This window comes from Perca flavescens, chromosome 6 (genome assembly GCF_004354835.1).
Source record: "Perca flavescens isolate YP-PL-M2 chromosome 6, PFLA_1.0, whole genome shotgun sequence".
Taxonomy (NCBI): domain Eukaryota; kingdom Metazoa; phylum Chordata; class Actinopteri; order Perciformes; family Percidae; genus Perca; species Perca flavescens.
Window position 1 is genome coordinate 19,732,170 of NC_041336.1, and position 23,381 is coordinate 19,755,550.

The 23,381-nt window shown below is 41.8% G+C and overlaps 2 protein-coding genes across 9 annotated transcripts; both read right to left on the reverse strand.

The window, feature by feature from the left end:
* Positions 1–4,844: 4,844 nt before the first annotated feature.
* Positions 4,845–7,343, reverse strand: LOC114557626 (uncharacterized). Of its 3 annotated transcripts, none has more exons than XM_028581196.1 (2): positions 7,208–7,343; positions 4,845–5,668 (listed from the first exon to the last, which is right to left on the reverse strand). In XM_028581196.1, the coding sequence occupies exon 2, from the start codon at positions 5,652–5,654 to the stop codon at positions 4,851–4,853; it is 804 nt and encodes a 267-aa protein (XP_028436997.1). In that variant the 5' UTR covers positions 5,655–5,668; positions 7,208–7,343; the 3' UTR covers positions 4,845–4,850. The 3 variants fall into 3 exon arrangements, with proteins under 3 accessions (XP_028436997.1, XP_028436998.1, XP_028436996.1); XM_028581197.1 differs by lacking the exon at positions 7,208–7,343 and adding an exon at positions 6,930–7,011; XM_028581195.1 differs by lacking the exon at positions 7,208–7,343 and adding an exon at positions 6,314–6,605.
* Positions 7,344–9,188: 1,845 nt separating this feature from the next.
* l3mbtl1b (L3MBTL histone methyl-lysine binding protein 1b) lies at positions 9,189–23,152 on the reverse strand. Of its 6 annotated transcripts, none has more exons than XM_028581080.1 (22): positions 22,885–23,152; positions 21,006–21,140; positions 20,567–20,762; positions 20,239–20,425; positions 20,010–20,139; positions 19,712–19,763; positions 18,982–19,076; positions 18,761–18,865; positions 18,533–18,668; positions 18,331–18,422; positions 18,078–18,229; positions 17,100–17,203; positions 16,653–16,738; positions 16,456–16,566; positions 16,245–16,359; positions 15,939–16,038; positions 14,013–14,207; positions 12,797–12,898; positions 12,630–12,694; positions 12,362–12,534; positions 12,015–12,077; positions 9,189–10,655 (listed from the first exon to the last, which is right to left on the reverse strand). In XM_028581080.1, exons 1-22 carry the CDS (start codon positions 22,933–22,935, stop codon positions 10,527–10,529), a joined length of 2,574 nt encoding a protein of 857 aa, XP_028436881.1. In that variant the 5' UTR covers positions 22,936–23,152; the 3' UTR covers positions 9,189–10,526. The 6 variants fall into 6 exon arrangements, with proteins under 6 accessions (XP_028436881.1, XP_028436880.1, XP_028436879.1 ...); XM_028581079.1 differs by having other exon boundaries at positions 17,127–17,203; positions 20,239–20,452; positions 22,885–23,151; XM_028581078.1 differs by having other exon boundaries at positions 20,239–20,452; positions 22,885–23,151.
* Positions 23,153–23,381: the final 229 nt, after the last annotated feature.

Consider the following 23,381-nt stretch of genomic DNA (forward strand, 5'->3'; position numbering starts at 1 on the left):
AAGCGTTACATTTTTTCATATTTCACAGCATCTACGTACTGTGTAGTTGGACACATTTTTAGGGGGTGCTGAATGTGTGAAAGTGTTGGACCTCTGTTGAGGGACATCAAGCCAAACTGATGAGCCACATTCTGGCGAGCACTTGAGCGTCTCAGAAGTATTTTGTTTATTCTGCAGCGTTCTGGAATTCCTTTCTTTAAGTGGATGACTTGTGTTATTGAGGGAGTGCTCCAAGTCTTAGGGCAGCATCGTGTTTTTTATTAACCAGACAGATAGAAAGAGTTGGCAGCAGAACTTAGTGCAAGAGTGGGACAAACCCTTACTTATTGCGAGCACATTGTACTGCACAATCCCTCAAAATAATATAACTTGTGTCACACATTAGCACTTGAAAAGCAAAGAGGCATCTTCCTAAAACTAGTGATTTATTGGCAGTGTGAAATAGGTGACAGAGCAAAATGTATTCTATCAAAATGTGATGTCAAGGAGAATGCAGACTTACTAAATCTGCACTCAGTTGCCACTTTATTAGGTACACCTAACCAGTGCAGGCTAATGCAACCGTCCTACAATAAATCCTACCCTCATGATCATGTTATCATGCTTAGTTTTTGTTGCTGTTCAACTGTTTTACAAATTTTTTTCTTCACCCCATGCCTTCTAAATGACTTTGAACTATTTTCAAACAGATTAATCGATTTGTCAATCAACAGAAAATAATATAAACAAATATTCCGATTATCAATTTATCTTATGAGTAATTTTTCGGACAAAAATGCCCCCCAAATGATTCCCATTTTCAAAAGGTGAAGATTTGCTGCTTTTCATTGTCCCACATTATAGAAAATGAAATACTTTGAGGTTTTAGAAAAGACCAGACGTTAAGGCTCTGACACACCAACCCGACGGCTGACTTTTGGCAGAAAAGGCAGTCGGACTGACTGCCTCCCCGAGTTGGTCAAAAAAGTGCCTCACAACACACCGAAGCAACGCCAGCTTGAGCGTATGTTCTGCGCATGCGCGAGACGTAATATGTCTCCATAACAGCAGGCGGCCCTAATCTGTATTGTCACCCCAAAAATGAAAACCTGCAGCTGATTGGACGAACGCGTCACGTGGGTCTGGCTTCTCCCGAATTTCAAAGCCAGACCATACTGGAGGCTAGTTTGGAATACGAAGATAATTCACCGAAATGTGTTTCTGAAAACATTTTAAGTGAGAAATAGGCCATGCAGTTGCTGAATCTGTCTTCATTTCCGATCGACAAAGGTCAGTTTAAAAGATTTTCGTCAGATTTTGAGAGGCGTTAGTCACGCTCATCATTTCCGGTCCAAATGAAGGCCGACGGCTCCTCCGACTGACGACGGCACACACCGAACAGACTTGAGTCACTGACCTCGCCAGACTGTCAGTGTCAGGGCCTTTATCACCTTGGACCTTTATAGAGCAAACAATTAATAGATTAATTAGGAAAAGGATCTGCAGATTAACCAATAATGAAAATAATAGATAGTTGCAGCCCTAATTTATTGCAGGGCTAAAGTATTAGACGGTATGGACATTAGATATTTGTTTATTTGCCAGTGACAGCGCACAGCTTCTTATCTGTACCAGAGTTAGCTATAAGATAATGTATGGCCCCTGGTAAAATAGGCCTTGTTAAAATTTCACAAATTAAGAAGTTTATTCATTTTACATTAACAATAATGAAGTATATCATTCCTAATTTTGTGAAACCACCTATAATCTGTTTCTCATGAATAACTATCAAACTGAAATTAATAAGATTTCAATGCCCAGTTGATCTTTCAGGGATAAGATTTCTTTATCATCTTACCTTGAGCAGGTGTGAGCATCATGATGGCAAAAACACAGAATATTAGTCCTTTCATTCTGAGCGGGACACTTCTTCCATTGACTGCACGATGAGTACTGCTGGGGAGACCAGACGCAGGGCTGTCTAGTGTGGAATCCACCTGCTATTTGTCCTGCTCCGAAAGGCTAAAGATGATCAAACAACAGACATTTTTGGGAAAATAGAAAAGAAAGATTTTAGGTCTCCTTAAATCTCAGAAAATGCAATTCTGCTTTTTAGATTATTTTATTAGAAGATACAACATGAATGTTACATATAAAACCAAGCTGGTAACTCATCCCTCTGGTTTCATGAAATATTGAATGCCAGATGTAGACAATTGTTAAAACTCCTCCTTTGTATTGGAAAACATGTCTCCATCCAGTCCAAAGACTTCTGAACTGAATCCCTTTTCCTGCTGCAAAAGGTAATGTCTGTGAGTTTAAAAAAAAAAAAAAAAAGTCTTTAAACTGGCATCTTCCGGCTGGTTGAGCCTCAGTCACTCACATCTTTTATAGCAAAGAAATGTCGATCATAGCTCCTCTCTCTTTTAAGGAACGGAAGAAGTGCATGTGTCCTGTGTCCTGAGTCAGCGCAGGGTTAAGCAGCTTACAGCCTCCCATCCATCTGCTTAGATATGTATCAACACAAACACATTTATCTCTCAGAGAAGGGGATTCAATTCAGTTATATTTTCAATGCAGCAAAAAAAAGTGTGTTGCTGACACTGTTGTACACGCACATACTCTATGTGCATGAGAAACCTCAAAGATTTCTTGTATTCTGTGTTGCTGCAGTGCTGTTTGCATGTGATATTTAAATTCCCTCTCTGGTCAGTTTGATGCCTGGTGAATCAAACTATATGCAACATATATATATATATATACAGAAACAGGAGCAAGATTACTCCTGCTACTGACAGAGCTGAAATGGGTAGTTTTATTGCTCGTCTCTGTCTAATATGATACTAAACTCAATTTCTATTTGACTGTTGTTAGGACAAAACAATTCATCCTAAGCAATTTAAAGACTTGTGATGGCATTTTATTATATTATATATTGTATTTTTCACTATTTTCTGACTAGCTTTATAATCATTTTGCAGGATGTAGTTTGAAGTGATGGTATTTGTGTTTTTTAGCCCACCCTCATTGATATCAATGGGGTGGACAAAATAATAGAAACACTGTCGGTATAAACACCACTAAAAAAACGCAGCCTGCTAAATGACCGTTTAACGTCAAATCAACACCTCTACAACAGTTTCAACAAACAGGCAGTGTTCTGTAGACAAAAAGATTTGACAATAATCAGGAAAATAATCTGCAGATTCATCAGTAATAATCTTTGGTTGCAGCTCTGACATCCAGCATCTTTCCCTCTAAATGTAAACACATCGGAGCATCTCTCACAGTGAGAAGGACTCGTGTATGTGTGAGAGTGAGTGAGGAGAGAGCTGCTTTTCTGAGCTATAAGTGCGAAGAAGGCTTGTTGCAAGATTCAGACGCATCTGCCCGACTCATACCTGCTACTGAAATACATCCAGCATCTTATAACACCATTATGTACCTACACAAAACCCTCTACTGAGTCTCTGTGTGCGTGTGTGTGTGTGTGTGTGTGTGTGTGTGTGTGTGTGTGTGTGTGTGAGAGAGAGAGAGAGAGAGAGAGAGAGATGGAAGTTGTTTTTAGTGAGTAAAATGTGTGGCTGGAAATTACTGTTCGATTCAGTCTCAGTCGTCATCTGGATGGCAGGATCCCAGCATGGGCCCGAACAACAAGGAAATACTCTGCGGTCCTAAGGCGCCTATAAAAACCTTCAGACTGATCCCCTGTGTAATTAGAGGCTGGAGGAGAAAATTCTGGCGATAATTAAAATCCTACCCCCTTTTACCTCTCAGACTGTTCAAACAGGCTCACTTTTGCTTAATTGCACCCGATAACATTTTACTCCGCAATGTTTTGCAGAAGCCAAGGATTGAGATGGAGGATGGGGTATTTGAATGAAGCGTAGGAATCAGATGATGAAGCGAGAGCAGATAAAAGGTCGGCATGGTGGGAGAGCGAGGCTTCAGTTACACGACTCATAGGACCGCTTTACTCAGTTAAGCTGCGTCAGGAATAACAGCCTTACCAGATTTTGCCTTTTTTTTTCTCAGTCATTGCTCTTTTTTTTCTATCCACCATCTGATTGAAATTCTTATATCTCGCCTCACCACACTCGACGAAGGGAGAAAATTGAGCAGCTGACAATGTGAATTAAAAAGAAAAGTTGAATTACAGGAAAACACTGAAACTGGAGTCTACACTAACACTTGCATGTGTACAGTGCAGCAGCTGGTATTTATAGCGTGGATGTAGGTGTCGAGTAAGAGAGTGTGGCCCTGTGCGCTTCTCCTGTTTATACCGAGATGCAATTTCCTCAGATAAAGACTAGATTACAGTATGTGTGAGATTAGATAAAGACTCATTTAAAACCTAATCTGGCTCATCCACTTAACAAAACCTCTCCAGCAAAGAAATGAAGACGTACCACCAGAGAGCGAGATAGAGAGAGAGAGAGAGAGAGAGGGAGTGAGTCCATCTGCCAGTACTGCACCCAAATAAGTTTTCAGCAATCCTTCTCACGTCCAAATATGGTCAAACAAGCAGTGGCTTTAGGGATTTTGGGGCATGGGTTAGTTCAAAGACAACAAGATGGCGAGTTGACATCAAACAGCATAGCTTCAATCTTTCAAACGTGGGTGAGTCAGAGAACGATGTAGGACAAAACACCCTTCACAGACAGTGACTCAGAGCCACTGCGCCACTCTGAGGCACTAAAACATACCAACAGACGTTTCATCTGTTCATTGAGGAATGCATAGTCTTGTCCTAAGCGTGTGTCTGCACGTGAAACTTCCAAATGAATCTCATCATGCATATTTTATGATACAGTAGAAGAACCAGTGGGGGGGGGGGGGGGGGGGGGGGCTGGGGGGGGGGGGCGGGGGGTTCAGTGTTGAGGAAAGCCTGTCCGTATGTTGAAGTTGATTTCACTGGAGTTGCAAGAGTCTGAGTAGACAGAGGAGTGGGAGATGGACGGGCAGGGGGAGGGAGGGTGAGGAATTGGCTCCTGGTGGTGCAGAACTCGGGCCAGCAGAGTGGATCTTCCCTCCTTCTCCTGCTCCTCCACCTCCTCCCTGTCTCCACCTCCTGCATCTGAAGGAGGCGGCGGTGATGGCCTGCTGCCACTGTTGTGTGTGTTCCTGTGAGGTGGGTTAAGAGGAGGACCACAGTTCTGGTTTGAGAGGGGGAGTGTGTGGGTCGGAGCGCTCCAGCATGCCTGCTCTCCATCTTTGTACTCCCACTGCTCCTGACAGCTGAAGCTGGGCTGCTCCTGTGAATCCTCCCAGCCGTCTCCCCCCTTCAGATCCTCGAGATCATCGGGTGACTCCCGTCTGAGGACTTCCAGATCCCGGTTCTCGTACAGCAGTGTGGCGGCGCAGATGAAGATGAACAGGCCCACTCCCATGATCACGGGCCCGGCCAGTTTCATCCGCTCAATGTGGGTGCTGCCTCGGCCGACGCCAACGGGCTTCGGTGCTGCGGATACGTAGCCTGCCACTGCAACAGCCATCCCCACCAAAACCACCACTACACCCAGCAGGAGCCACACACCTGGGGCAGAGCGCAGGGGCAGTTTGGTCTGGAGGGCTTTGCCTTTCATCAGGTGTCTCTGGCATGCTGGGAGGCAAACAGGTGATGACTGGGAGGAGTGGGAGGAGGCGGGGCTGCAGACAGGACCTGCTGCTGTCATCCTCTGGCTTCAGACTGAACAGAGAGGAGAAGACAGAAAAGATGACTAAGAGCAGAAATTTTAGAATTAGGTAAGGTGTTGCCTGCAGCACCAGAGGGAGAGCACTGGGGTGTTGGAGAGAAGATAGTTTACTCTGCATTGCACATAACAGGAAATAGCTTCTTTAATAAGACATGTGGCTGATTTAATGAGATGCCAACCTCTCTGCAGCTCCTCCAGTGTCTCTGTGGAGCCACACAGAGACTCGCCACTCTCTTTCCACTACCCTGTAGCAGCTTCCCTGAACCCGGACTGAACTGTTATCCAATCACTCATTCATCCTCATGGGAATAAAAAACGACTGACCCCTTTTAGGACCTTGTGATTTCACTTCACATTCTCACTGCGGTCATGGAAATAGAGTCACATTAGTACGGTTATTGCTCCAGTTGAACTCATGATTTAATTTCCCCGAGCGAGTGAACACTACGGGTGATTCAACAGGACGCAAACGTAGCCCTACAGTAAGCTAGATAAATTGCTGCTTTATAAGTGCTTTTACGCATGCATCTTTAATGTTATATTTTAATTCATGTTGCTGACTTGACTACAGTAGCCTAATTCACTGCAGCTCACTGTACGGTTACTTTAATGCAGTCAATCAGATCGGGTATACTTGCCTTGTTTTTGGACGTAAATCCGAAGCAGAAACTGGCTCCTCAGCATCATCAAAATAAATAACCATGAGTTGCGTTATTCCTCCCACTCCTCCGTTTATTAAATCCAGATTATCACAGTATAATTCCTATTCACATTAAGACGTTTTTCATCCTTTTCTTTACTGTGTAAGCCAGTGTGCAGCGCAAAAGAAGGCGCTGCGGATCCTGAAATGAAGCTTTTATAGTAAAAACAGTCTTACAAAAAGTGGTGCAAAGCCGCTCTGCCTCTGTGTCCTCACTGCTTGTGAGCCTCTGCAGCTTGTGTTGTTTTGATGTGTGTGTGTGTGTGTGTGTGTGTGTGTGTGTGTGTGTGTGTGTGTGTGTGTGTGTGTGTGTGTGTGTGTGTGTGTGTGTGTGTGTGTAGAGGAGGGGTCGTGGGAATCTGTGGCTGGTCCAGGCCAGTCCCACGATGAGCCCAGTTATTCTTGGTGATCACCAGCCATCAAGTAGCAGAAACAGGGAGATATTTTAAAGCCATCCTCCACTAGAAACCTTAAAGATGTAGGCCAGAGCAAAAACCTGTGCACTAGCCTACACATTTTTATGACTTATTTCAAATAGTTGTAAAATTCCCTACCGTTTCAGACAGCCGTCATGGTTTCCATAACTGTATGAATATCAATTAGCAGAGGGGAACTCCACCCATGTTAAAGTTTTGGGGAGTAACGTTAGCCTGCTACCATATGTGAAGAAAAAAATATATATATATAGCCTTTTGTGGCTCCAGAGGGAGCTGCAATTGCCTCAAGTGATGTCACTTGAGTCCGCTTCAGTTCGGTCTGAGGACTAGCGATACATGTTTGAAAATAAAAGTATGGGGGTGTGTGGAGTTAGAAAGAAGTGAGTTTACCAGACCTCTGTAGCTCGCTCCCCATCTCTGTTTGAGGCTAGCCACTAGCCTCCATCTTCCACTACGTTAGCTGCTACTAGCATAACACACTCGAATCTCCGACCAAACTGACGGTGGTCAAAATGCATTGTGGGAAATGTAGACGCCAGGTATATTATGGTTTGACAAAGAAATGCTAAATCAGTGGAGTGCTGTTTGAAGTTGTGAAATCTATCATAGTGCTCATAAATGTGTGTACATTTTTTTTTTATTTTATCTGTAACGTTACTAGCTACATTCTGGCCCACGATCTGGGCGGCTCAGTTTCCATCAATGGCAACAGGTGTCACGTGGGCCAACAGATATGGTTAATATTAATATTACAGTCTATGGGCCCACTACTAGCCAGCATTTAGGTGAGTTTCTGCTTGTCGCTTCGGGGCCAGGTGTTGCCACACAGCATGGTGGTTTTAGGGTGGGCAGCGATGTGTTTCCAGATGTGTCCCACTCATACTGGTTTGTGGTTGAGTTTTGCCTATTTGCATGTGGGTCATGTAGCAATACACAACCAGACACTTTATTGGTTGTAATGGCCACGACCACATTGCAAAATCATGTCTCAAAAAATGTGACTGAATGTACTGTCATGTTACCTTTTAGCCTTTTTTTAAAGAATATTTTTTTGGGCATCCACCTTTAATGGACAGGACAGCTAGGTGAGAACGGGTGAAGACATGCAGGAACTCGTCACAGGTTGGACTCTAACCTTGGACCTCTGCATTAAGGCATAAACCTCTATGCATATGTGGCCCTGCTCTACCAACTGAGCCAACCCAGCCACTAAATAGACTCATTTTAATAAGATAAGATCATTATTTATTCGTTCTACAGTGGGGACATTTGCAGTGTCACAGCAGCAAAGGGGAGTGCAATAACAAGAGGCATCAGTTAAAAATGCAAGATAGCCTTATAAATAAGTAAACAGTAGTAGACAGTAAAAAGCTAAATATAATAAGTAGACAGACTGAACAATGTCTGGAGCAGTTTGTTTTAACAAAAAAACATGACTACATGCCTGTTTTAACTACTTTATAAATAGGGTTGAGTCTAGTGGTTCCAAACATAGGGGTCGGGCCCCATCTAAAGTATCATATACATAGAAAAAAAAGTGTTTTGTATCCATTTTATTTTTTATGGTCATATATCTGGGGTTCATGAGAGGATGAATGGGATAGGAAAGAAGTAAAAATAAAATAAAAAAAAAAGGTTCTGCTATGGTACATACTGTATATTTTCATTTATTTTTTGGGACTTTTCTCTGATCTTTTTTTGTGTGTAACATTGTTTTACTTCTTGTGGCCTCAAACTGTTATTTAAATCAAACCATCTGGGAAGTTTAGAGGGGAAATCATTCTTTGTTAACAACTCACATCTGAAAACTGACAAGGAGCCCCAAAGAGACACTGTTAATTTGAAAGGGGGGCACAAGCCAAAAAGGTTGGGAACAACTGGCTTTAGCTAAAATCTTAATTTGAAAATAACTGCAGTAGTGTAAAAAGAGCAATAGTTTCCTTTATAGTAAAAGTACTACAGTAAAAGTAGCATAAAATAATAAAGAGCAAGTTGATGAGTAAATGTAGTTACTTACTACTCATTTTGATGCTTACATTTTTAGCCAACATGGACAAAATGCCCTAAAAGTGCTATCAATTAAAAATGTAACAGCTACTGAGCTCACACGTCAACAGACCTTCAAGAAAAGGCCATGATACGGTTAAAAGCTCCAGAACAAAAGCTAGTAGACGGACCTTGAGTTGTGATCGTTTTGTCAAACTACTGTACCTAAAAAATGCATTAAGTGAATGTGGCTCTCACCACTGTAAAGAAGTAAATAATTAAAAACATGTACACTTTAAGACCAGTTTTAGATTATCTGTGTGTGTGTGTGTGTGTGTGTGTGTGTGTGTGTCTGTGGTGAAATGACTGAGGTTAAATAAGGACAGCAGACAGTGTGCATCTCATTTATTTTCACCCATTCACACGCTTTCCATCAAACAGCCACAGCTTACCTCAAAGCCAAAGACAGCATACCATGACCCTTTAAATAAGAAGACATAAATAAAAGCTGTTTGCATATAAACAGTTGCTGAAGTACACGCTGATTTACAAAGACGCTGACAAGGTTTCTTTCTTTTTTTTTTTCAAAATCTTTGTATGAATTGAAGCTCATATTTTTCAGTTCACTGTCACAATGTCCTTCCCTGTGGACAGATGTCAAGCCTTTGCATAACCAAGCAGGAGTAAACTCTGTTAGGGAGTGAGGACAGTCCTTTTGTAGCTCTATACTATTTACAATGTGAATGAACCAAACAAGGTAATATCAACAAAAACAACTGAAAGCTGTTTTTTTAACATTCATATTCATGTGCCATTCTCAAAAACAAAACAAAAAAGCAGATGGAGAAGAACAGAGCTGGTTTGTTATCTCATTCCACCTTAAAAAGACTGCAAGTTTCCTTGATTCAACTTTAGCCCTTAGCCCTGCTCGTCACAAAACAATCCACTGACCATAAAAAAAAAACTATTATAGGAAATTACATCCTCATTTCTCAAACACTTAGTCACTTTTGCATGCGCGTGCACACACAAACACACACACACACTATTTACCATCCCCCATTCAATTCAAGTTTCAGTCAACTCCAATTTAATCAAACTCTCTTGCCTTCAGGCCTGTGGAGTGGCCCACCATCTCCATCTATAGGACAAAGACTGAACTATATAGTGCTTCTGCTCCACAGGGTTTCACATTTTAAAACCTCTCGCCACCTCACGATTGTATTTTTGCAGCTTTAAAAAAAAAATAAATAAAAAAAATATGCATCTGTTGCTAGGTAAAATGCAACAAAGCACTCTTGTTTCGTCTGCTCTGAGCTCAAGCATCATTACATTTCAAATAAAACAGGAAATGCAACAGAATTATGACACAATCCAATTCAGAAACTGTACAATGTTAAGCATTGAAGGTGCCTTTAGTTTTTTTTTTTTAAATGATTCAGTAAACAAACACGATATAAGTCAAGGAATCCTCATGTATCATGTAAAAACTCTCCCTCAGGTTGATCAGTACTGTCCATCATGGAGAGAGGAGGGAGAGAGGGGACAGGGATGGACGTTTTTCTGAGATGATGGCTTCCACTTGTTTCTCTCGTGTAGCTGCACTGTTGCAGAGCGAAACCTGTTCTGGCGGATTTGATCACGTGTCTTCTAGCTGAGTGTTGATGAAACCGACACTGAGGGACCGGTGATGAGGGAATGATTCCTTGTCAGTCGTAGAGTCTGGTCTTACTCTTCGTCTGAGTTCTTCAACATGAGGATGGAGTTGTAAATCTTCAGGGCGGGTCCTAACTTGATGGACAGGATCTTGACAATGTCTGCTTGGGTGAGCAGCAGGAAGGCCTCGCCATCTATTTGCTAAAAAGAAGAAAAAAAAAAGAAATTTGAAGTTGTGCTCCATATCACTAGCCTGGGAAAACCCTGACAAACTTCCGGCAAATTTGAGATTTGCTCTGCAAGTCAGTCTGGCCAAGAGCCCATTCAAGCCCATTTCCAATTTTTCCAAATCGAGGCACCAATCACAACCGATGACAATAGCGCAGCGGCATCAACAACCCGTTGATGCCGCTGTCGCTGCTACGTCACCCGGATTGTTGGTCTGATTGGTTGAAGGACTATCCAATTGTGCCCAGAGGCATTTGAGCGGCGTCCGTTGGTGACGCCCCTTTGGAAATGGGCTGCGGATTTTTATTGAAGCTGATCCATATTAACCAATCAGCAGCAAGAACAACTTGTGAACACAACAGTGACATGTTATCTACTTTTTATGTTAATATGACAAACTTGTTAGCTAACAGCTGCTGATATGCACATCCAGCAGTGACGAAGCAACATTATTTAGTTGAGTTTTTGGCCCCCTAATGATTTTCCAATATTCATTTTGGTTTTGGTCTCTACCAACTCCTGAGGGAAATGCGTGCTCTTTAGCTGCTAAATGCTTAGCTATGTCCACCAGTTAGTCACTAACCGTGTCTGTCCCCTTTCCATACAACAGTTTAATTAAATCCTGAGCAAAAAATATTGCAAATGCAAAACGTGATAAGCATTTCCTGAAGTAAATTACTTTAATAAATTGTTAATTAGTTAATTATGCAATGGGAATAAATGAGGGTATGAGCACACTTCTGCACTTCTTGGGTTTTAATAGACATAAGTATATAACTCAAACAGTACATGTCATCATAATGGGCCTATTTACAGTTATTTAATGTGATATTTTAATGGAGTTTTTATTGTATATCTACAAAAAAATTAAATACATTTGACAAATCATTTGGTAGCATTAACTGCAGGAGAAGATGTGGATCAAAAGGGTCTTTAAAAAATATGAAATATAAAAATGTATGTTATGAAAATGCAGACTCATGCAGAGCCGCACAGCAAACCCACTAATAAGGCACTACAAAATCTGCACACTGACTGGTATTGCAATATGATTTAATACGCAAAGACATTTCAGGCCCTTTTTCCACGTGCTTTATGTCACACATCAGAATATACACAGGTGGCAGCCATACATTAACATTGCAATTATTAAGTGATTATGTGGACAATTATATGATCTTTTGTTAATTAAAGTAATCATTAGTTCAATCTTAGGATGTTTTCACACCTGTAGTTGGTTTGCTTTGGACCGACTCAGTTGATGATTCAACCAAACTAAACAAGGCAGGTGTGAAATTGCCCTTAAGTAGGTTCAAGTCTTTGTTAGCTTACCTCGGTTTTAAATGTAGCAGCATGTTCTTTACATCCTGGGAGACCTTTGACAAAAGTGGACACCTGATGAAAAAAAAAGAGAAACAACTTACAGCTAAAACCTTCAGAGAGACTGTCAAACACAAGAAGTTCCAATCAATAAATAATCAAAGTGCCTTGTATGTCTTTACTGAACTGACAGGCAGAAAGAGAGCACCAATACAGAACCAGAAACGTTTTCCTTGAATATTCATGCACAGTGGCAGTTTCCCTGAATAACATGAGATGCCTTCATGTTGGATGAGTGAATGAGCAGCATGTCTGCTTTTCATGTGTTGGCGCAGTGTGAGAGTGTAAGCATGTCTGACCTCCTCAGCACTCCAAGTGGCCACTCTCTTGGCAGTCAGCCCTAGGACCTCAGGCAGCAGCTGGCAGTGTTTGTCCCAGCAGAGAGCTACCCGGTGAGGGGGGGAGGCAGAGATGCCGGGGGAAAACACAGACTCGTGGAGGGCCTGCTGGAGAGAGATGGCGTCTGGAGAGGCTAAGAGGGAAGAGGAGGGAAGGCAGCATTCAGTGGGAGTGAGTTGGTGACTTACATGCTTTAGCACGTCTCATTTTACACACATTCACACGCACCTTTACTATCGCCAATCTCCTCTTTAACGTAGTGCATTTTCAGGTATTTGGGAACTGGAGCCGTCCTGGAGAAACATACAAGTTAGAAGTCACTCTCTAATACAGGAGAACATCTTCTGCAATGAACTACAGCAGCACAGCGTGGTGTGACAGATTCACGACTGTACCTTTTAGGCCTTGTTCCATTGTGGCTCCGCTCACTGGCTCCACCCGGGGGCTCCAGCTGAGCGTTACATCCTAAACGCTCAGCTTCCAATGTCACCGGTTTCCTAGCAACACAGATAACCCGCTCTCAGATACAGACCACTGGATAGAGTTGCATGCAAATACTGAAAGGAGTTCACTTGGGAGTGGAGTGCTAGTGACTTTTTTTTTGTGATTAACAATTTTTATTTCTTTTAACAACATACAAAACATACAATTCGCAACATGAATACACCCAAACTAACCCCCCGTCACCTAGTCTCGCATTGCCAGACCTATCTCCACAGCGCTGTGAAGGAGGGTCTGGCTAGTCCACAAAGCATTCCGGGATGGGAGAAAAAAACGTGCTCTGGTTTATTGGCATTTCTTTAAACCAATCACAATCGTCTTGGGCGGTGCTAAGTGGAGCCACGGTGCCGCTGCAGAAAAATAGCCTCGGTAAGGAACTTGTTTTGGTGGAACATGTGTACGTTCAAAGGTTGTTTTAGTTGTGCAACAGAAAACGCAGATTGGACAAGATTGGATAGTCAAGCTAGCGGTCTGGATTTACTGGTATTTACCCTGCAGAGATCTGAGGAGCAGTTAACCATAGTCCTCATAAATCCACCGGAGTTTAAAATTACAACACAAAGAAGCGGAAGGTAACAGACATCCGGCCGAAAAGAGGCACATCTGGCAGAATTTCCGGCAGCGACGCAGCAATCCCGGAAGTGGAACGTCGTGGATATATACCACCACCACCCACCCAGACTGGAGTCAAAAAAAGATGACACAGTAACTACAATATTCAAGACCATTCAACAAAATAGTAATAAAATAGACAATAAACCAAATAAACCATGACAACACCATAAGCCTATCATACGCGTCTCTCCCCAGCACAAAGCTTCTGAGGAGCCATCCAGAAAGCATAGGTACTTTCCCCATTTTCGAGTATAGACATCCAATCTGGCAAACCGTTTATATGACATTGTTTCAAACGCCCCCACTCTAGCCATCTCACAAGCCCACTCCTGGATTGACGGCACCACTCCATTCTTCTATCCTCTTAAAATAGTCTGTCTGGCTATCATTAAACTAGTCTGGACCCAGCTTCTTATGTGCTTATCCATCCCGCTTAGGGTGTTAGTGGCTTTTAAGGTGTATTCATGCTGTTTTTGTGGAGTGACAGCTGCAAACCTGTTCTGGGAGTCTTCAGCTCCTTCCAGCTGGTCTGGCGTTGCGGAGGTCTGTGTCGTAGTGTTTGTGTGAGGATCCGGACGTCGCCCACGTGGATGAGGTCCACTGAGGGCGAGGGGTCGTTCTCCGCTGAGGCGATCTGGCAGCAAGCCCTCCTTGTTAAAATTCATCTCTGAGTAGGGACAGCTCACCTGACTGCACACACAAAAGACACAAATTTGACCCAGGCCTAAAACAAACGGCCTCTTTTGAATTTTGATGCTCTGCAGTTTAACAGGTTACAACAAGAAAAAGCAGATAGATATCACCTTAAAGATCGAAAACTCCTACACATACACACAAGCAACACATTTACACTGCAGGCAGCCCACACAAGAATAAATGACATTTAAGAACACTGAGACTCTTTCTTCTCCTCCTGTATGCATTACATACACAGTCCCTAAACATGGATACAAATTAAACTAAACTATTAATGTGCTGTTTGAGCAAACGTGATCGTATACAGCAAAGATGGAGAAGAAATATGAATAATAATTTAGAAAGGGAGGTTTTCATAAATAGTACTTTGCACAGCATTTAGGTTACAATGTACTGATAAAAGATAGCCTATATTAAAAAGTATTATACCAAAGGGTAGGTGCAAAGTAACAAAAGTTTACTGAGACAGAAAATGAATTCAGAATATGTAGGACATGAAAATGTACTTGCATGGCAGTTGGATTCTCGCAACATAACATTACAAAATTGAACCAATCAAAACTGTAAGGAGCTACTGGCAGCTAAGTGGTTTAGGTGTTTGTGATGGCTGCGAGTGATTGTTCAAAACAATGGCAGATGTGATAAACAGTTTCCAAAGACAGGTTCTCAGATGGTTCTGGGTAACGAACCATCAAATAAGCTGTCAAATAAATATGATGTGCGGCATAACTGCATCAGCTGTTCATTGTTTTGTCATACACAGTATTTTATGACTGTCAGATGAGCAGGATAGGGTTTATGGCAACTTCTATATTTGCTTTGAATTCAATTAACAATATAGCATAATGTGATAAGAATGTACGGATGTCTATATAATTAACAGACTTAAATATTTACTGGAATTGTTGGGTCTTTGTATATTATAGTGTGTGGTCTAGACCTACTCTATAAAGTGTCTTGAGATAACTCGTTAGGATTTTATACTATAAATAAAGTTGAATTGAATAATATACATACACTGTTTGCTATATATATAGCCTTTTAGTGTAAAACACTACAAAAGTTTGTATGAAGAGAACTACACAAACATATAGAGTATATTATGTACACACAAACACACTATACATTAATAACGCGGGGATTGGCTCTTCATCCGAATCCACACGTAGGCTTAAAATCATCCACCCTCCACCCACTTGAATGAATTATTTTCTCCGAACTAGAGACCCGCGTGGACACTTCACTACCCCTCTACAGTCCCCGTAGGCTACGTTTTTTTTTTTTTGTACTGTATTAATGTATGAGTGTTATCTATAACGATTTACTTTAATGATTAGAGAGGCTGCTTTCAGAAATTAAACATGTTTCCATGCGCACAGTGATGTCACTGCAGCTAATATCACCGGACATTTAAGCAGCAAAACTAACTGGAGTTATAGCCTAAACTTGACAGAGACTAGACCCTTAACTTCTAAAATCAACGAAGTTTGCTGTTTCTCGAGCTTCTCTCTGGGGACGCACTTACAAATGAAGCGGTCCGACAGCAGCTCTGCTATGTTCACATTTTAGAAAACATTAATAATATTTTCCTTGTTAATTATGTGTTATTTCACCCACTTGCAATTAATCAGAATGTTAATTTACATGATCCGACCGGGCCAATCTGTGGATTAGGGAATTGTGAAAGGCCTTGTAAAAGCACAAAACGGAGTACGTGCTACTAACGTGTAGTGGGTCCCATAGCGAGGTCCTCTAATGTGGCCAACCCCGTTGCATCCAGGGGTAGGACATCCTTGTCCTGGGGCAGTTACTAAATCACTGGAACCTGAAAAAACACACACACACACTCATTAAACTATACAAGAAGAATATTTCTATGTTTAATGTTAAATGAAGACAGAGACAAAACAGCGCTGACTCATCTGTTGAAATAACAATTTTGGATCTTTCTCCGAAGACACCTTGACTGACCTCTATGAATATCAGGTAGGACGGACAAGAAGAGTGTGTGAGTGAGGGAGCGTGTCTCACCGTTAGGGTATTGTAGTGGGTGACCGGTTTTCTGACACCAGCCTACAGGGTGCAGATCAGGGCAGTCTGTCTCCACCCAGTAGTCATACTCTGAACTCCAGCCGTCAAAATGAATCTAGAGAACAGGGGGGGGGGGGGATTAAAGGCAAACTAGACAGAAGCTGAGCACAGAGCAAGACGAAACACATCCTGATGAGGAGCCATGTTGTACCTTTAGTCGGTGGTCCTCAGTGTCCGCTATAGTTGCAACACGGATGAGCATGGGGTTCCTCTTATCCACAGCTTCCACTTTCATCCCAATCTGAAAGCCATGTGGAGGTCGCTGCAAACACAGGGCAGAACATCAATCGCATGACTAGATCTAGACTGCTATTGTACATATTATAAATCTCTGTGTGCGAGTTATACCGGTTTGAAAGCGCGCGCAGGAGCAGCCTGTGTGCCCGTCTCTTCCAGATATTTCTCCCATGAGAAAGTCTTGGGTTGCTTATATTCTTTAGAGAGGGAATTAGAGCCATTAGATTCAGTCTTGTGACACATGGATCAGTAACTAGTGAAAATCAGGACATCCACAGGAACTGACAGTAGCATGCATTTCACCATTGATGTACTTTTAAAATGATCTTCAATATATTTACTTTATTGGTATAAATTATTTCAGTCACTTTCTTACAGTAGCAACAGTATTTTAGAAATACCAGAAATGTGCAAAATTCTATAGAACATCACACTGATTAAACAATAATTTAATAAAGTAAATAATAATTCATCAGAATAAAATTTTTGATTAGTTTTTATTTCTAATAATGTTAGAGTCTGCATTCCCTACAGTATATTTAAATAGTTTATACTGACCCACGTGTGTCTTGGTCTGTGTCTTACCAGCTGGAGTGGTCAGAGTTAGCTCAGCCTCTTCACAGTATCCCACAGGATGGATGTATGGACTGCTAGCGTCACACCTTGACAAAATACAACTACAAGGTAAACAGGCACCCAATAACAGCACAATTTTAGAATTTTTTTAAAATGTGTTCCAGCTGCATAGACTCTAGTTATGTATGTTTGTCCAACTTCTCCAGACTTTTTGTCCAATTTCCAAATTTGTCAAGACCTTATTACATTCACTTCCAATACCTTTCCATGCTCTTCATACCTTAAAAGGCAGGGTTGGTAATGTTGAAAAGCTAGCAAGATTTGAAAGTAGCATCTCCTCAGGGCTCCGTCTAACCCCTCCCTCTGCCCTGACCCCTCCCTCTGCCCTCAGGGCTCCCACCACACACAGAGGTGCACAGGTGCCGCTGCTTCAGAGCAAAGCGGAGAAAGGCCCGCAATTTTAATTCATGTCTCATTCACCAGATTGCAAACACCTAATATTATCATACCGAATGTTTAAAACAAACATGGCTACTGTTACGTAGCAATGTAGCTGCGATGCGCACTGAGCTCAGGCTTGTCCACAGGAGAGTAGAGTACATGCAGCGGGGCAAGGAGGCATTTCATTGGTTCTTTCCAAGCGGGCCACAAGGCAGTGATTGGTGGGCGTTTTTACAGGATTATGGCAGCTACAGATAAATGACAGATCTTTTTCACTCCTTTATCAGAGCCCATAAGTTATTTATTGCTGCCAGGGTGTAAAGACCATTTCAAACATATAAAAAAGTGCATATTAGAAATAGTTACCAACCCTGCCTGTGAATACACAGGCACCGTGTTGATGTCATAACCTACATTAAGCTACCATAGATTTCTCTTGGATTTACAGCAGTCCTCCAAGTGGACTTGGGGATATCTATGGATCATACTCCTTCCTTCATTTTTAAACCAGGCTCTTACCAATAATCATATGTGTCATCCCAGTTGTCAAAATGAATGAGCAGTCGGTTGTCAACAACAGCAGCAATGGTTGCTACACAGATCAACGATGGGTTCTTCCTGTCGATCGCCTCCAGCTTCATCCCTGCTCTAAATCCAGATGGAGTCACCGACTGAAATAAAAAATAAATAAACATTTAGCAGAAATAAACCCTGAATTAAAGAACAATCTGATGGCCTTAGAGTATACAGATTGTGTGTGCTTAATACCCACTGTGTTGAGGCTCTTGAAAAGGTGTTTTGGGGCCAGCTGACCCCTACAGTTCTTCACATACATGCTCCAATTAAACTCTCCATCCTTACAACCTACAAGACAAACTTACTCAGTAAAGTTGTTTAACATGCAACTTTACCTACTTAAAGTAAGTAAGTAAAGTGGTTTGTAAAAGCATGGATGTGTGTGTGCGTGTCACTACCTTTAGGCAACAATAACTTATGCCCATTCTTTTCACACCAGCCAGCCGGTTTCATATCCCACGAGTCAGCATTGGCCCAGAAGTCGTAGCATTCTGGGTAACCGTCAAAGTGAAGCCTGACCCTATAGCCTTGAATCTGAGAGGCAATGGGACAGTCAAATTCTTAATTATAAACAGGGATAAAAAAATAAATGTGGTCTAGTCACAAAAAACTATAAGCACACATACCTCTGCAACAGTGAGTACACAGAACAGAGACGGGTGAGATGGGTCCAGCCCCTCCAGCTTCATTCCCACCTTAAAACTGTTCCTGCTTTGAGGAAGCGACTGGTGCTGCAAGACACATGTACATCATAGCACAGTTAGGATTTGGCTTATCTGAGACCATATACACTTTATACTTAAAAAAAATTAAATAAAATTAAAACAGTGTATAGGAGGGGAAATACCTCTTTGAATAGTTTAACAGGAGCAGCGATGGCCCTCTCCTCTTCCAAGTAAGCTGGCCAGCTCCATGCCCGTTTCTTATTGGCTGGGGCAGTAACTGAGGGTTGGGCAAATAAGACTTAAGTGTAATGAACTGTAGTTGGTACATGAGGACCTCCATCACATTCATGAAAAACATACAGATGCAGATACAGCTCTTCTCCAAGTTTTATATGTATTGTATCAGATCAGCTCAGTTTATGTGACATTTTTCTGAAATCGTGATAATTTAAGAGTAAAAAATATTTTAATCTATTCCTCTATATTTGATTGGTAGAACATTGATAGAACCTAATACATACCCAATTCAAATAAACTCTTCATTTGGTCTTGTGTCACACTTACAGACACAGTGTGCCTGTATGTTTCATAAGTTAGAGGTAAGATATTTAAAGACCTGTTAAATGCTGCAAATTTGAAATTGAAAAGTTGATATCTCAGAGGACAATCTGCAAGAGGTTTAATGTCTCACAAGAACAACAGCACGACATTAAGCTGCAGCATTTTTAAGACTTATAAAACTGAATTTAAGACATGAAATCTTATCTTGAGTTGTATTTAAAACCTGTTAAGGCCTTGAATTTAGGTAACCATGTCAGTCATTTATTATGGGATTTAGAAACACTTTGAGACAAGAAAACATCTTTCTCCATCCCTCGCTCCCCTCTACAGTGGCAGCAGTCTTTAACATACCCAGTTTGGCAATTTTGGCACCTCTTCTGCCTTTGGTACTCTTGGCCTTTTCCTACAAAAGGTGGAATGAAAGAATGTGTCAATAATCAAAACTATCAACTTTGTTTCTCAGCCATCTTGTGTATTTTCTTGACTTGAAAAGAAGAAGAAAAGAGAAATGATCAGAATAGGAAAATTCAATTAGATACTTTATTGCAAAACCTCAATTATAACAGAAAGACATCACTAAACACTTGAGTGGCCTGTAGCTCTGAAAGGGAACAAAACTGGAGACCAATGCCAAGAGTATGCTCCTCACCTCTGGTTCCTCTTGGTTGTCTTCCTCTTCATCACCAGAATCCATATAGATCTTCCTCTTTTTGCGCACACGTTTACCTAGCCTCTCACACTCAACACTTTGACTCTCCCTTGCTTCCCCTGGAGAGGATCTGTAGAAAGGTAAGATTTGGCTGGTGATGAAATAACAAAACAAAAAAATCTGAAGGACAACAAAGAGGTGTCAGAGAATACCAGCTGTGGGATTTTACCTGCCACTGGAGGGCTGGGCACAAATGGAGCTACAGAATTTGCCTTGAAGGAGGGCGTCCCGGTGAACATGGCCACCACAGGCCCGGCACCTTGACATCTCCCCATTTGGGCCCATGTCTGCGCTAGAGCCAACCTCAACACTGGGACCAACCTCCACACTGGGGCCCTCCATGCTGGGGCCCTCCTCTAAAGACAGAAGCACAGGACCAGGGGCTAGAGTACAAAGCAGAAAGAAGGGCTGAAACCGACGTGTGGAGCATAAAAAATAAACACTGCAATTCTTTACAATAACAAAGTTGTAAGGGTTAAAAACATGTGCTGTCATACCTTTACATTGAGACAATCCTGGCTGATTCTGATTGGCTGGAGCTGTGGCTGTGCCAGTCTGTGATTGGCCCTCTGGTGGAGGGGTAGGAGTGTGAGACTGTGCTGGGTCCAAGGTCTGGCGATTAGGCTCTGCCTTCTGCCCTTTGACCTCTAGGTCTGTGACAATCTCAAGAGTCCCAAACTCTGTCATGCGGAACTGAAAGACACAGGTGTGGTAGAAACAGGTATGCTCATCAAGGTTTCTCCCAGGAAGTTGTGGAGCTAAGGTCCCCCTTAATTCACTTTGTCTCCTGACAGCCTAACTAGTAACATTCAATAAATATATGGCATATCCTGTGTGAAATATCTCTTGCTTTCTTTTCCTCTAAAGGTTAATGTTTTCTTTAATAAAAATGTATGATGAGATGATCCTGGACAGGAACACAAATCTCTCTTGTACCCTGATGTCACTGCCCGGCAGTGTGGCAATACCATCCTTCCAGTCCAGAGCACCCATCATGTCAAACTCTGCTCCCTGGGAGGGGCCATCACTGGGTGGAGTGTCGGTCATTCCCACTCCTCTGATATCCCTGACCTGCATAGACAACAGTCCCATTAAAGACATTGTCATATACTGACAACTGACACAAAAACGTTACAGGTGTTCAAAATCTAACAAAGGTTGAATATAAATGTTCAGTCCACAAATCTGACTCAAATCATTGTATTGTTCTCCGTCTATGGTGCTGACTGTGCGTGATTATCACAGAGAAGCAGCCCCCCTGTATGGTTTTACCTACAAAGTGCTCCCAAAGACAACAATTTCTACCTGCACTTGTAAACAACATTACCCAACATCACCGCTAGATGGCGACTGCGTTCTGGCTTGCAGGATACACCATGCACTTCGATTTAAGACAAAACAGTCAATAATAATATTGTTTTGCTGGTCAACTAACAGGGAAATTCGTGCACAAACGGCCCCATTAGAGTGAACCTTCATCAGGATCATTGACAAACATGAGGAAAGATGTCTCAACTTGAAGTTAACCACACAAGTTCATCTTTTCCTTGTTTTAACAGTATCTCTTAAAACCGGCTGTTTGCCTGGTTATGAACAAGGGAGAGGGTAATTTGTTTATCGATTTTAAAGAAAACACTGTTTTCTGTACTGACTGGCCCAACTTAAAAACGTTTTTATCCGACTAATATTACGATATAACGTTTTAGTCTTGACGCATGTTCAACACTGAATTAAGGTGACATTTTCTGTTTTCATGGTGGCCATAACCATGTTAAAAGTAAACAACAGCCCGAGCTAATAGATGTTGATTAAGTTTGACTTTGCACTTGATACGTCAGTTTTATTCTAGCCATAAATAAAGTGTATGTAGGAGCGCCCATGATTAGCATTCGTCTTATACAAAATGGCGGAGCATAGGAAGAGGCCACCAACACGTTTAAACTATGTAAATTACTCAAGTTACCCATTTAAACAAATCATGCAAAGCCTCTACGCGTCGAACAAAGGCAAATGCTTGCGGTGTAATTTCCTGACTTTGTGTTTTCCGTCACTCGAGTTATTTTCTTCACTTTCCCCTTGTCACGGAATGTCAGCCCAGGTTGCTAGCTAGACATGAAGCTAACAGTCTGCTAGCTCCACTCCGTTCAACTGAACGGAGGATTGCTAGACTGCTGCTAGCCGTAGCATTGTGACTGGATGCAGCCAGCTAAGGACAATCTGTAATAAATAAGTTTCCCGGTTAATAACAATAGGAAAACGCATTTTGCAAAACGCAAATATTTCGCAAAACATCACGTACACTCGCAATAACATCGCGCTACTGTTACGAGCTTCAACATTGTTGCGTGATTAATTTCTTCAATAGAAACTTGAAAAAAACGATTTATTCTCGCCGTTTTAAATCAGAGTGGAAATATTGTGAACTTACGCTAATTAGCATGACGAAGGCCGCTTTTTCAAACTGTGCTACTGTTCACGGCAATAAATGAGTATTAACGCCCGTATTGTTTAAAAATGTGGAACTCACCTCGTTTCTGTTTTAACTCTTATTTAGAGCTGGATAGAAGGATGCGCATGCGTGCAAGATGCGCTGCCTGACAACTTTGGGTCTCGGAAAAGTTCAGTTTACTATCGGTGGTCAATACTAGGCCTTATAACACGCCCAAAACTCTGTTCAGTGCCGATATAACGAATACTATCGATGGACTGGAGTTCATGTTCCACCTTTGCTCATATCAGCCTTAAAGTATTTAGCTACCTAAAGAAGTACGACTGTGTATCAGTGGAGCGCAGGGACTGCAGTGTCTTCCATTACCGTTGAGGAGCGGTTGGTTCCCCTGTTAAACTGGATGCAGTTTAAAACCATCGGTCGTCAAACAGCTCATTTGTGTAGATGCAATCCGAGCACAGGCGATAATCAGTTTGTACACATCGGTGCTAACTGTAGGATTAAATACTCAGGCCTGTAATTTTACCACCCGAAGCGAAATGTTTGAACAAAAAGCGACCCAAATAACGTGCTAGACAATATTCTGGACTGATTTGTTTCTTAAAACGTGCAGTTTCGGCTGGTGCATGATGACTATCTTAACCAGTAACGTTTAATGAAGTCGGACGGGATGAATATAAAAATATATTGAGTTTAGTCTAATCAAACACTACGTTTAACACTGGTTTACATTTTGGCCGAAATTCAACATCCAAGAAGCCACGAATCGGCTGTATCTCCATAGCTGGATGCATGGTTTTAATGTGACAGCTAATCTACTTCATTTAATATTGGGATTACTATGGGTGTGCATTCCTTCCTGG

Bases quoted from the DNA above. Each gene is read 5' to 3' on its own strand.
- LOC114557626 (XM_028581196.1), bottom strand. From the start codon at position 5,654: ATGACAGCAGCAGGTCCTGTCTGCAGCCCCGCCTCCTCCCACTCCTCC.
- l3mbtl1b (XM_028581078.1), bottom strand. From the start codon at position 22,935: ATGGTTTTAAACTGCATCCAGTTTAACAGGGGAACCAACCGCTCCTCA. The intron at 20,763-21,005 runs GTACAAGAGAGA...TGTGTCTTTCAG, and splicing joins TGCCGGGCAGTGACATCAGG to TTCCGCATGACAGAGTTTGG. The intron at 14,208-15,938 runs GTTAGTAGCACG...TTGTGTGTGCAG, and splicing joins CGCTATGGGACCCACTACAC to TCAGGTGAGCTGTCCCTACT.